This window comes from Salvelinus fontinalis, chromosome 4 (assembly GCF_029448725.1).
Source record: "Salvelinus fontinalis isolate EN_2023a chromosome 4, ASM2944872v1, whole genome shotgun sequence".
Lineage (NCBI taxonomy): Eukaryota > Metazoa > Chordata > Actinopteri > Salmoniformes > Salmonidae > Salvelinus > Salvelinus fontinalis.
In genome coordinates this window covers 44,721,738-44,734,673 of record NC_074668.1, presented here as the reverse complement: position 1 = coordinate 44,734,673, position 12,936 = coordinate 44,721,738, and the positions used below count along the sequence as shown (strand labels likewise).

Genomic DNA, 12,936 nt, shown 5'->3' with positions numbered 1-12,936 from the left:
TCAGTCCTGGAAGCAAGAATCCTACTCAAGACACATCAGGTAATACAGTGTTCCTTCCATTAAGTGGAATCGACCCCATCTAAAATAAACAATCCCAGAACCCCTTTCTGGTAATCCTATCAGTTTAACCTGTTGCATTAATTTAGTAAAATACCAAACTGTTGTTTAACAAATGTAGAACCTTCAAAACGTTGGAGCTGTCTTATCAGTTTAATAGTCAATTCTTATTTCATTCTGCTTTTATTACTGGACACTGTTCCATATAATGGAAACAGATGATAATTTTAGAATACATGAACTTCCTGCTCAAATTCACTGGAAACCCAACTATAAAACCAGGCAACAATAATCAGAAACTGTCAAAGTGTCACGACTTCCGCCAAAGTCGGTCCCTCACCTTGTTCGGGCGGTGTTTGGCTGTCGACGTCACTGGCCTTCTAGCCATCACTGATCCATTTTTCATTTTCCATTGGTTTTGTCTTGTCTTCCTTCACACCTGGTTCATATCCCATCAATTACATGTTGTGTATTTAACCCTCTGTTTCCCCTCATGTCCTTGTCGGAGATTGTTTGTTTGTATGTTCGTACATTATTGTTATTTACATTATCGTACATATTGGTGCGTGACGGGATTGTACCCACTTTTATTTATCTTGTCATTTTGGTTATGGAGTTTTGTTAAGTCTATTATACGACTCCATTTATATCAAGTTCGATTCTCCTGCGCCTGACTTCCCTGCCACCTACACACACGTGATTACACAAAGAATGTTTCTCATACCTCTACTTCAAATATCCCACTACCTGCTTGCTTTCAACCGCAGCTAATCTTTTTTACAATCTCAAGGCTCAATCCCTCTACTCATCATTTAACCTTGTATTGAAACCTCAGCTTTTCAAATTACTAAACTATCGTATCATTAGAGTGCTATAAAAACACTAATAACATATTACCATTCACATACTGTCAACACTCATTACGTTTACATCAATCCTCCTTATCAATAGAACTATATTTTTATCACTAACCTCTGCTTCACACTCATTAAACATCTATTATTTTAAGATGAACTTGTAATGCCCAAATGTAGAAAATACATCAACCTATTTTTTATCAATCCAAACAATTCATCTTCGAAATTCTTACTTTCCAATTGACTAACTCTCCTTTGTCACCTTCACTAGTCTACATCTCTCCCCTTAAACTCAGAAAGCTCTCTACAATCTCAACCATACTCCACCTCTGTCTTTCCGCGAACGTTACGATATTAAGTGAACAATTTTTATTTAATTATAGTCAGAACAACATAACTTCTACTTTTCACAGGGAGGCCACTTTAATCACTCTTATATCTTCCTTGCTTTCGTCACTTCAATAAATATTTTTTGGAATAAAACGAAATAAAGTCTCACGAGTTCAAAACTACTAGGGTTTTCTTCTCGAGTCGCCCAGTTCTCAAAACCCAAATATGTTCCCTTGTTTCGCCGGTTGTACTCTACCATAGCTATAATTCCTTGTGGACCATGCTCTACCACATAGTTTACTAATGTGGAAATGTTTGGCATATGAGTTTCTTCGTCTTTTTATGCCAATAACAAATTCACTAACTTACATATCGTATCAACACAGAACCCCCAAATCGACACCCTTTAGCGATTGTTTGAATGAGGCGTGATACAAAGTTCGACTATTTTTACACATCATTCGTGCTCTCGCCCATATATACCGCCAATTTAATATGTTACCTAATATACACTGTCCTTGATTCTCACAAGGATTATTCAACCCCAAAAGCTGCTAATGAACAGGGTTGTTCCAAACTTTGATTCATAATGCCTAATGCTTTTTTCCCCCCACAAGGCAGTCAAGTACCCAAGCTAACTGGCTAAAGTTTGTTAAAAACGTTGGTGACTAACTTTGTTGCTGGCAATAATTCAAATTACGTTATTTCCCTGACATTTACTAACACCGGCCATATTCAACCCGACGTTGAGCATTTGTAAATTCATCAGTTATTCTGCACTCTGGTACATCCAAACTAGAACTTTGAAATCCAATCAAAATAGCCTGAGCGATTCTACCACGTACCCCCATTCAACAGTATCCATACTTAAATAGTACGGTTCATGCGATTACGCTGATAGACCGCTAACATCAACACGCTGGTATATTGAGCTTTTGATTTTATGTGATTGTGCCAATTCATAATTGCCTCCCTGAATTCTTTATTTGATTTGAATTCTCCGTTAGCAGGGAAATGTTGCCCAATGTTATCCAGTTTGCTCCATTCTTCCCATATTCGAGCCGAATTGGTAGAATTTTCGTGCGCTTCTTTCAGCGACTCCATGGTTTTATTAAAATCCTCTAGCTTCATATTACGGAGAGAAACAGGGCCGTTTGTCAACATATGAATAATTATTATTCCCAAACCTCTTCCTACTGTGTCTAGGGTGTTTTAGATGTCTTCACTCCCTTCTATATTACACTCCTTTATTAACTACTTTCCAAGCCTCTCCCTATTTTCCTGTGATATCTGTATTTATTCTTTGCTCCCTAGTTTTGTTTTATTGTGCTATTCACTTTATTAAAACCACTTTTTTCTCTTGTTCTTAGATTTCTCTCTACTCGTCCAGGGCTAAATCTTTCTAACGGTCTGTTAAAGCCCTGAACGATTTGACCACACCCTATTCCCTCCTATTTATATCCGCGTTATTTTTCCTTCTCTGATTCTTGTACTCGGTCTATTGGTTATTGTCCCTGTCTCAAGTTTTTTTTTTATTATAATTGTTCTCTCTTTTTGAGTATATTCTTACTTCAAATGTTCCAATTTCTATATTTCTCTGTACTGTATATTCTTCTACCTTGCAACACAGTATGCAATTTTTAATGGCCTTACCGGGCAATCGCTGATGTCGTCTTGACATTTATTACTATTTCACTATAATGTTCATGTATTTTTTTTATTTATCCTAACTATTCAAACTTCTAGTATCATATTACTTCAATGGTTATTCATGTACCATTCACACTCCCCTCCTTTAGTGCGGGACTGGGTGCGTCCTCCCTACCAGGTCACACTTTAAGCAACGGTTGTGGAGAGGTGCGTGGCCCTTTCCCCACCAACATCAGAGAACTTTTACACTCACTTTCACACTCTCTCATGCTTTTCTAAGCAACCTGAAAATTCAGCATTTTTCCGATTCACTTCCTCAACACAGAAAAGGCAGTATTCCAAGCAGTCCCCATTGATCGATTCATATCCTCAATGCAGTAGGCGGTATCACAGGATTTCTACCCATCCAAGCAGTCCTTATCGATTTACTTCCTCAACACGATAAGCGGTATCACGGGATTTCTATTTCATTTTATTTGACCATGCAGATGGACAGTTGCCACTCCAAACTCGATCAAACAGAACAGTCAACAGGGCACAGACAACCTGAACGAGACTGAACACACCCACCCCAGATGAGCAACTGAGCGAGCTGGATGAATTGAATGACCCACTGACTCGGACTGATTGAATAAGATGACTGGGCTGTGTTTTATGCGCAAACTCAAACATGTCTAAACAAATAAGCCCAGCCAAACTGAATTCAGGCAACAGTCACAACTCAAACTGAATGAACAAACTGGTCAGATGAACTGCCCGAACAAATTAGTGAATAATCAAACTCAACTGAGCCAGTCAAGCCAGATGAAGCGCATAAATCTCCCTCTGCAATTGGTCACACACCAATTACTATACTCTATTTTCACTGTTGCAACCCTCAAAACTTTTTATCCTGTCATTATGTTGCATGCATTTCATTTGAACTCAAAAGCTCCCCAATATTTCTTTGGTTCGGCAAATTTGGAGAGACCCACTTTGTGACCTACCGCTGAGGCAGGTTTCTGGAGCGAACCACACAATCTCTATACTATAGACAAGAACTAAGCTTACCTTGTTTTTCAAGTGGCCACTTATTTGTGCAGTTCATCCAAGAAGCCCTGTCTGCAGCTGAAGATGTTCACCATCTCTGGTCCCTTTTTGCCACTCCTAGCCAGCTCACCATTTATGTTGTGGAAATATTCAGTCAATAACATTTCTCAAATACCGGAGCATGTGAGTTCAGATACTTTTATTACAAAGTAATATAAGTTGAGCTGGTTCATGAAAACAACCAACTTTCCAGCCTTGGCACGCACTTTTTATACAGATTTCATCCTTACGTCACACATATAGTAACTCCTCTTTATGTTAATGATTCAACCCCTCTGGCATTTACCCACCATTATCTTTTTTCCTTGCACTAATTTTAGTTTGGTTTCATATTTGGGCATAGAAACATTAGAGCCATAGCAATGGTACAAAAATAAACAGTCATGTCCACTCCCGAGACAGGTGCATGTCCAATGGTGCCCAATGACCTAGCCACACATACAGAGCGTACCTATTCTGTTGACCACTCCAAGATGTACAGTTGAAGTCGGAAGTTTACGTACACTTAGGTTGGAGTCATTAAAAGTCATTCTTCAACCACTCCACAATTGTCTTGTTAATTAACAAACTATAGTTTTGGCTAGTCGGTTAGGACATCTACTTTGTGCATGACACAAGTCATTTTTCCAACAATTGTTTACGGACAGATTATTTCACTTATAATTCACTGTATCACAATTCCTGTGGGTCAGAAGTTTACATACACTAAGTTCACTGTGCCTTTAAACAGCGGAAAATTCCAGAAAATTAGGTCATGGCTTTAGAAGCTTCTGATAGGCTAATTGACATAATTTGTGTATTTCAAGGCCTACCTTCAAACTCAGTGCTTCTTTGCTTCACATCATGGGAAAATCAAAAGAAATCAGCCAAGACCTCAGAATAATATTGTAGACCTCCACAAGTCTGGTTCATCCTTGGGAGCAATTTCCAAAAGCCTGAAGGCAGGGGCGAAAATCTGATATCAACCTTGGAGGGGACAATTACATGAAATTTTCTCAGGAGCAATTCCTGAGGGGGACACCAAAAGTAGTGCTGTAACACATAGACTATGTTGTAATATGTTAAATGTATATTGAGGGACCATAATCACTACTACTGGATAATTGTTAGGTACAGTAGTTAACTGAAGGGTTGTCCCAACTTGTTTAAATCATTATAATACTAATAATAATAATAGTTATAGCAATGTTCCTTATCAGTGCAGTGTTCCTCTCTCTTGAAACGTTTGCAAGAGTTTGCGGTTCTATAAATTGTGGGTGTGGCTGATATGGTTTTGTGTCATCACTGAGGTAACTGGACGATGCTGTGCCACTGTCCCCTATACTGGTGCTGCTGGCAACAAGGGTGACACCTGGTCCTGCCGTGGCTGTGACACTGTTGTCAAAATCGTGTGGCGGATTGACAGACCAAAATGCAGCAGTTGGAAAATAAGCCATCTTCTTTTATTTAACTACACGAAGATGAACACGACACAAAAACACTTTAACAAAACAACAAAACGACCGTGAAGCTACAAACGTTGTGCACATACATACAGGCTACAAACGTTTTACATAGACAATTACTCACAACCAATGAGAGCCTATGGCTACCCTAAATAAGGCTCCCAATCAGAGACAACCGAAATCAGCTGTCTCTAATTGGGAACTCATTCAGGTAACCATAGACTCTCCTAGACAACTCTCCTAGACAACTTTACATAGACAACGCTAGACATCTACACTCAACACAAACCCATATACTACACCCCATAACCCCTTTACCATATAAACACCCAAAACTAACAAAACATAAACATTCCCCATGTCACACCCTGACCTAACTAAAATAATAAAGAAAAACAAAGAATACTAAGGCCAGGGCGTGACATAACCCCCCCCTTGAGGCGCGAACTCCGGGCGCACCATACACAGTCTTGGGGAGGGTCTGGGTGGGCTTCCCTCCACGGTGGCGGCTCCGGCTCTGGTCGTGGTCCCCACTTCACCACAGTCCCTAACCACCTCCTTAGCCTCTTCAAAATGACCCCTCTCCACATTAATCCCATTGCATTAAGGGACAGCTCCGGACTAAGGGCCAGTACCAGGGTAAGGGGCAGTACCAGGGTCAGGGGCAGTACCAGGGTCAGGGGCAGTACCAGGGTCAGGGGCAGTACCAGGGTCAGGGGCAGTACCAGGGTCAGGGGCAGTACCAGGGTAAGGGGCAGTACCAGGGTAAGGGGCAGCACCAGGGTAAGGGGCAGCACCAGGGTAAGGGGCAGCTCCGGACTGAGGAATGGCAGCTCCGGACTGAGGAATGGCAGCTCCGGACTGAGGAATGGCAGCTCCGGACTGAGGAATGGCAGCTCCGGACTGAGGAATGGCAGCTCCGGACTGAGGAATGGCAGCTCCGGACTGAGGAATGGCAGCTCCGGACTGAGGGACTGCAGCTCCGGACTGAGGGACTGCAGCTCCGGACTGAGGGACTGCAGCTCCGGACTGAGGGACGGCCCATGGCTGGCTGACAGATCTGGCTGCTCATGGCTGGCTAACGGATCTGGCTGCTCATGGCTGGCTGACTGATCTGGCTGCTCATGGCTGGCTGACTGATCTGGCTGCTCATGGCTGGCTGACGGATCTGGCTGCTCATGGCTGGCTGACGGATCTGGCTGCTCATGGCTGGCTGACGGATCTGGCTGCTCATGGCTAGCTGACGGATCTGGCTGCTCATGGCTAGCTGACGGATCTGGCTGCTCATGGCTAGCTGACGGATCTGGCTGCTCATGGCTAGCTGACGGATCTGGCTGCTCATGGCTAGCTGACGGATCTGGCTGCTCATGGCTAGCTGACGGATCTGGCTGCTCATGGCTAGCTGACGGATCTGGCTGCTCATGGCTAGCTGACGGATCTGGCTGCTCATGGCTAGCTGACGGATCTGGCTGCTCATGGCTAGCTGACGGATCTGGCTGCTCATGGCTGGCTGACTGATCTGGCTGCTCCTGTCTGGTTGGCGGCTCTGGCAGATCCTGTCTGGTTGGCGGCTCTGGCAGATCCTGTCTGGTTGGCGGCTCTGGCAGATCCTGTCTGACGGACGGCTCTAGCGGCTCCTGTCTGGCTGGCGGCTGTAGCGGCTCCTGTCTGGCGGACGGCTCAGTGGGCTCATGGCAGACGGGCGGCTTTGCAGGCTCATGGCAGACGGGCGGCTTTGCAGGCTCATTGCAGACGGATGGCTCAGATGGCGCTGGGGAGACGGATGGCTCAGATGGCGCTGGGGAGACGGATGGCTCAGATGGCGCTGGGGAGACGAGCAGTTCAGTCATCGCTGTGCAGACGGCAGACTCCTGCCGGCTGAGGCGCACTGTAGGCCTGGTGCGTGGTGCCGGGACTGGTGGCACCGGGCTGGGGACACGCATCTCAGGGCTAGTGCGGGGAGCAGCAACAGGACGCACAGGACTCTGGGGACACACAGGAGGCTTGGTGCGTGGTTTAGACACTGGTGGTAAAGGGCTGGAGACACGCACCATATAGCTAGTGCGTGGAGGAGGCACTGGTGGTACTGGATTGGGGCGGGGAGGTGGCGCCGGAAATACCGGACCGTGCAGGCGTACTGGCTCCCTTGAACGCCGAGCCTGCCCAACCTTACCTGGTTGTATGCTCCCCGTCGCCTGACCAGTGCGGGGAGGTGGAATATCCCGCACCGGCCTATGTAGGCGAACCGGGGACACCATGCGTAAGGCTGGTGCCATGTACGCCGGCCCGAGGAGACGCACTGGTGACCAGATGCGTTGGGCCGGCTTCATGACATTCGGCTCAACGCTCAGTCTAGCCCGGCCGATACGTGGAGCTGATATGTACCGAACCGGGCTATGCACGCGTACAGGAGACACCGTGCGCTCTACTGCGTAACACGGTGTCTGCCCGTACTCCCGCTCTCCACGGTAAGTACAGGGAGTAGGCGCAGGTTTCCTACCTGACTTCGCCACACTCCCTTTAAGGCCCCCCCCAAGAAATTTTTGGGTTGTACTCACGGGTCTCCAGCCTTGTCTCCGTGCTGCCTCCTCATATCGCCTCCTCTCGGCTTTCGCTGCCTCCAGCTCTTCACGAGGGAGGCGATATTCTCCAGGTTGATCCCAAGGTCCATCTCCTTCCAATTCGTCCTCCCAACTCCAGAAATCCTGTGTAGGTAGGTCCTGTTGCCGCCTTCCATGCCGCTTGGTCCTATGGTGAGTAATTCTGTCACGATCGTGTGGCGGATTGACAGACCAAAATGCAGCAGTTGGAAAATAAGCCATCTTCTTTTATTTAACTACACGAAGATGAACACGACACAAAAACACTTTAACAAAACAACAAAACGACCGTGAAGCTACAAACGTTGTGCACATACATACAGGCTACAAACGTTTTACATAGACAATTACTCACAACCAATGAGAGCCTATGGCTACCCTAAATAAGGCTCCCAATCAGAGACAACCGAAATCAGCTGTCTCTAATTGGGAACTCATTCAGGTAACCATAGACTCTCCTAGACAACTAAACATACATAGACAACGCTAGACATCTACACTCAACACAAACCCATATACTACACCCCATAACCCCTTTACCATATAAACACCCAAAACTAACAAAACATAAACATTCCCCATGTCACACCCTGACCTAACTAAAATAATAAAGAAAAACAAAGAATACTAAGGCCAGGGCGTGACAACTGTCCTCAAGTCTCTCTCCTTGGCTCTTTCCCTTTCACCACCCTCACTGACTCACAGTCTGTCTCCTAGAAAAGAAATAAGGTGTTTGCTGTACTCCTAACTACCGGTACCCAAAACTACACAATTAATCACAACAGCAATACCATTGCCTTAAACAAATCTTGGTTCAGTCACCAGTTTAAATTGAGAGTGGGGGTATTCATGGCATTTTCCAATTATGTCCCTATTTTACAAATCAAAAAAATTGAGAACCTTTCATAATGTTGCCAAACAAAGACTCAACAAACTTACCTGAGACTCCCTGTCTCTGCCAGTCTGTCCCTGCATATCTGTCCCCAGCTCTGCTGTCTGTGTGCCATCTGTTGCCTGCTCTGCCTAATGACATCATTGTGAAATATTTCCATTAGCATTTCACTTCTTTCTTATGAACATTTTATCAACTGGTCTTTGAGATATTAGGCTACTAGAGTTCTTACTTTGCGTTTTGGTGTACTGAAAAATACTCTGATGTCCGTCTTTTTACTTTTTTCTGACATTTTTCTACCTGGCTGGCTGGCTGACCGGTCTAGCTGCACACACACATTTACACAACACATGCTGCAACGTTTTGAAATTTTAACATAGTTTGTTTCATATTGGCAGGCTTCCAACAATAGCTGAATTTGCAAAGCTAGCGAGCACCAATTCCGTTTCTGTGGTGTTTGCTATAATCTTTGCTACCTGGTTAAAGGTGAAAAAAATAAAAAATTCACTAGCGACAATTTAGCTTTTGCAACGAGACCATTAAATATATTTAAGACAATGGTATAAGAGAGTGTAGTTTTGTTCAGTTTGGACTTCAGTTTATCGCTAACCTTATCACACGGACTTTGAAGCACTACAGCTGCATGCTAATCTTGGAATAAACTGACGATAGCAAATATTCCATCTTTGATGACGCCACATAAATGGAATAGGTACTAGCTAGCTTGATAGTTAATGTTTGCTTTAGTTTGCGCGCTAGCTCTGCAAATTCAGCTAGTGTGTGAACCCTGCAACATGAAAAAAATATATACATTGCTAAGGCGCGATTGACTGGATTACCTCACGTCAGTTACGTACATTGAGTGCCTTTCGGACAGTAGATACGAGCCCTCTATTACCTTGCCAGCTAAAGAACTGGCAGTGGATCAAACTATTGTGAGGCAAAGGGCGGGGGGGTCGCAATCTTGTGAAATTTAAAAACGCGCTATTAAGTGTCTATAATCAGTACAAGTGCTTTCATTGCGTATTATTAATATTATTGAAATTACATAGTTATGTTTACAGTGATATATTGGGGGGGACAAATCATATTTTCCCCAGGATGGGGGGGTCGTGTCCCCCCCGTCCCCCCTGGGATTTCCGCCTATGCCTGAAGGTACCACGTTCATCTGTACAAACAACAGTACGCAAGTATAAACACCATGGGACCACGCGGCCGTCATACCGCTCAGGAAGGAGACGCATTCTGTCTCCTAGCGATGAATATACTTTGGTGTGAAAAGTGCAAATCAATCCCAGAACAACAGCAAAGGGCCTTGTGAAGATGCTGGAGGAAACAGGTACAAAAGTATCTATATCCACCCGAAATGTTTGACCCAAGTTAAACAATTTAAAGGCAATGCTACTAAATACTAATTGAGTGTATGTAAACTTCTGACCCACTGGGAATGTGATGAGAGGAATAAAAGCTGAAATAAATAATTCTCTCTACTATTATTCTGACATTTCAGGTGATCCTAATTGACCTAGGACAGGGAACTTTTACTTGGATTAAATGTCAGGAATTGTGAAAAACTGAGTTTAAATGAGGTTGGCTGAGGTGTATGTAAATTTCCGACTTCAACTGTATAATGGGCAGACATGTTCTAGAAAATTCCCAATAGGCGTAACCATAGCAACAGTAAACATTAGGCCATAGCAATGGTACAAAAATAACCAGACATGCCCACTCCCCAGACAGGTGCATGTCTAATGGTGTCTAATCACCTAGACACACATGTAGAGTGCACTTATCCTGCTGACTACTACGAAATATATATGGGGGCACATATGTTCTAGAAAATGTACAATGTCAACTGCAAAACATACAGAATTCTGCAGCATGGGTACTGACCAAGACCAGACGAAGAGCACACATTACACCGGTTTTAAGGTCTGTACACTGGCTGCCTGTGAGTTTTAGATTTAATTTTAAGATTTTTCAATGGGTATTTAAATCCCTGTCAGACATGCTTTTAAGTTATGTACCTACTGTAGTAGGTCCCTGGTCGGTCCCTCTGGCACTGGCCTTTTAACTGTCCCAAAGCCTAGGACCAAGAGGCATGGGAGGAGCCTTTAGTTACTATGCCCCCAGCCCCGGGAATAGCCTGCCAGAGAACCTGAGGGGGGCTGAAACCGTGGACATATTTCAAAGAGATCTTAAAACACACATTTTATCTTTGCTTTTCTTCAGGTTGCTTTTTAGTAGGTCAGTTTTTGTTATTCTTTTGTTTTTTACCCTCTTGTTTGTTGTGTGGTAAATATTTTAGTTTTTATTTTCATTGTTTTTTTCCCCTGTGAAGCACATATTGCATTCCTTGTCTGAAATGTGCTGTAGAAATAAACCTTGATTTGATAGGCGCGTGGATTCAACAGTGTGATCAGAGTGAAGCAACCTATGAGCTCTCTTTACCACTGTACCATAAAAGAACAGAGGACGAGCAACTCCAATTTACAGATGACTCACTTCCGGATTACTCTATTCATCCACAACAAAAAGACAAATACGGTACAGCTACAAATAACAGTATAGCAGAAAATTGTTTTCAATATTCTCCAGAACTATTTTTCTAGGAAGAAAAACAGATGGATGGACTCAGAAAGATAAAAGCAGCCAATCTGCCACTCTCAGATAAACATCTCTCTCTCTCTTGAGTGTGCTCTCTTTCTGTCTCTGCCCTCTCTCTTTCTGTCTCCCTCTGACAGCCATCCTGTAGAGAGGGACAGCTTGGTGCCTCCAGGGAGATCCTTATCACCACATGATCTCCCTGCCCCCTCAGACTTTGTTGTATAGATAGGCATGTACTGTGTGTGTGTGTGTGTACTATTGTGTGCGTGCACGTGTGTGTGTTTGGCCCTGTGTGTGTAACCTTGTGTGTTTGTCTATGTCTGTGTCAGTGTGTGTCCCTGTGTGTTTCTGTCATAGTTCCGTCAGTGCATATGAGTCAAGAGGACAGTCACTCAGAGAGCTGCCTCCAGCTCATAAAGAAGCTGAAGGATGTGGCTGCTGCTAGACACTCTCTCCGCTCGTTACGAGCTTCACTGTTTTCAAACAGAACACAATGAAACCAATGACGGAGGTATGACGATGGTAAACACAGCGATTCATCCTGAGAGGACAACAAAACACTGCGTCGATATCACCAGTTAGTCTGAAAACATTGTTGAACCGTGCTGATATAATGGTGGAGCCTTTACGTACGTAATCAGCTAGGACGATGTGAGAGGTATATGGCACAAAGTGGAATGTGGAATGAGTGTGTGTGTGTAAGCTACAGAAGATCAACACGCCATGACTGAAGTTAGCAAACAACTCACCCCTGTCCTCTTCTTCCCTCCCCATCTTCTACTACTCACTCTCCTGTGTGTGTGTGTCATTTATGGTATGTTTGTTGTATGTTCTCATGTTGTTGTGGTTACTTAGTCTCACATCCCCAAATTAAATTGCCCTTTGGGATGAATTACGTTTTTTTATCGAATTAAATTGAATCCCCTCCCTCTCCTCTATGCAGGTCCTGAAGGGCTGTAAGAAGCTAGCAATGTCAGTGTGTTCTGTGGGCCGTATCCCTGGCGGTTATATCACCAACCACATCTACACCTGGGTGGACCCTCAGGGCCGCAGTGTCTCCCCTCCCTCCGACCTGGAGAAGCAGGAGCAGCACAGCACCCTGGGACGGCAGGACAGCCAGAGCCGTGGACACACACAGGAGAGGGCTGAGAAGACAGTGAGTCTGATATTGGACCGTTGGTTGTCATACTTTTTGAATTCTCAGCACGGGTCAAACAATTTCTCTATCCACCCACACATTCTGTTGCCGGGGAAGCGGAGCTGCGTTGCTAGAGAATTTTAGGTAGGTCCGTGGTCGGGCTGCTCGGACAGCCATGTAGATTTGCTATTACAAGGAATCAAATGCTAACTACTTGATCTGTGTCTTGACACCTTAAATATACACGATAAAGAATGCCCTTGCCAGCAAC

The 12,936-nt window shown here is 44.4% G+C and overlaps 1 protein-coding gene across 2 annotated transcripts in view; it reads left to right on the top strand.

The window, feature by feature from the left end:
• Positions 1 to 12,936, top strand: part of LOC129853862 (whirlin-like) — a 116,728-nt gene that overhangs the window by 36,027 nt on the left and 67,765 nt on the right. For both annotated transcript variants that reach the window (XM_055920314.1, XM_055920313.1), the window contains exon 2: positions 12,471 to 12,683. In XM_055920314.1, the coding sequence (XP_055776289.1) occupies positions 12,471 to 12,683 (213 nt within the window). The remainder of the gene's footprint in view (positions 1 to 12,470; positions 12,684 to 12,936) is intronic.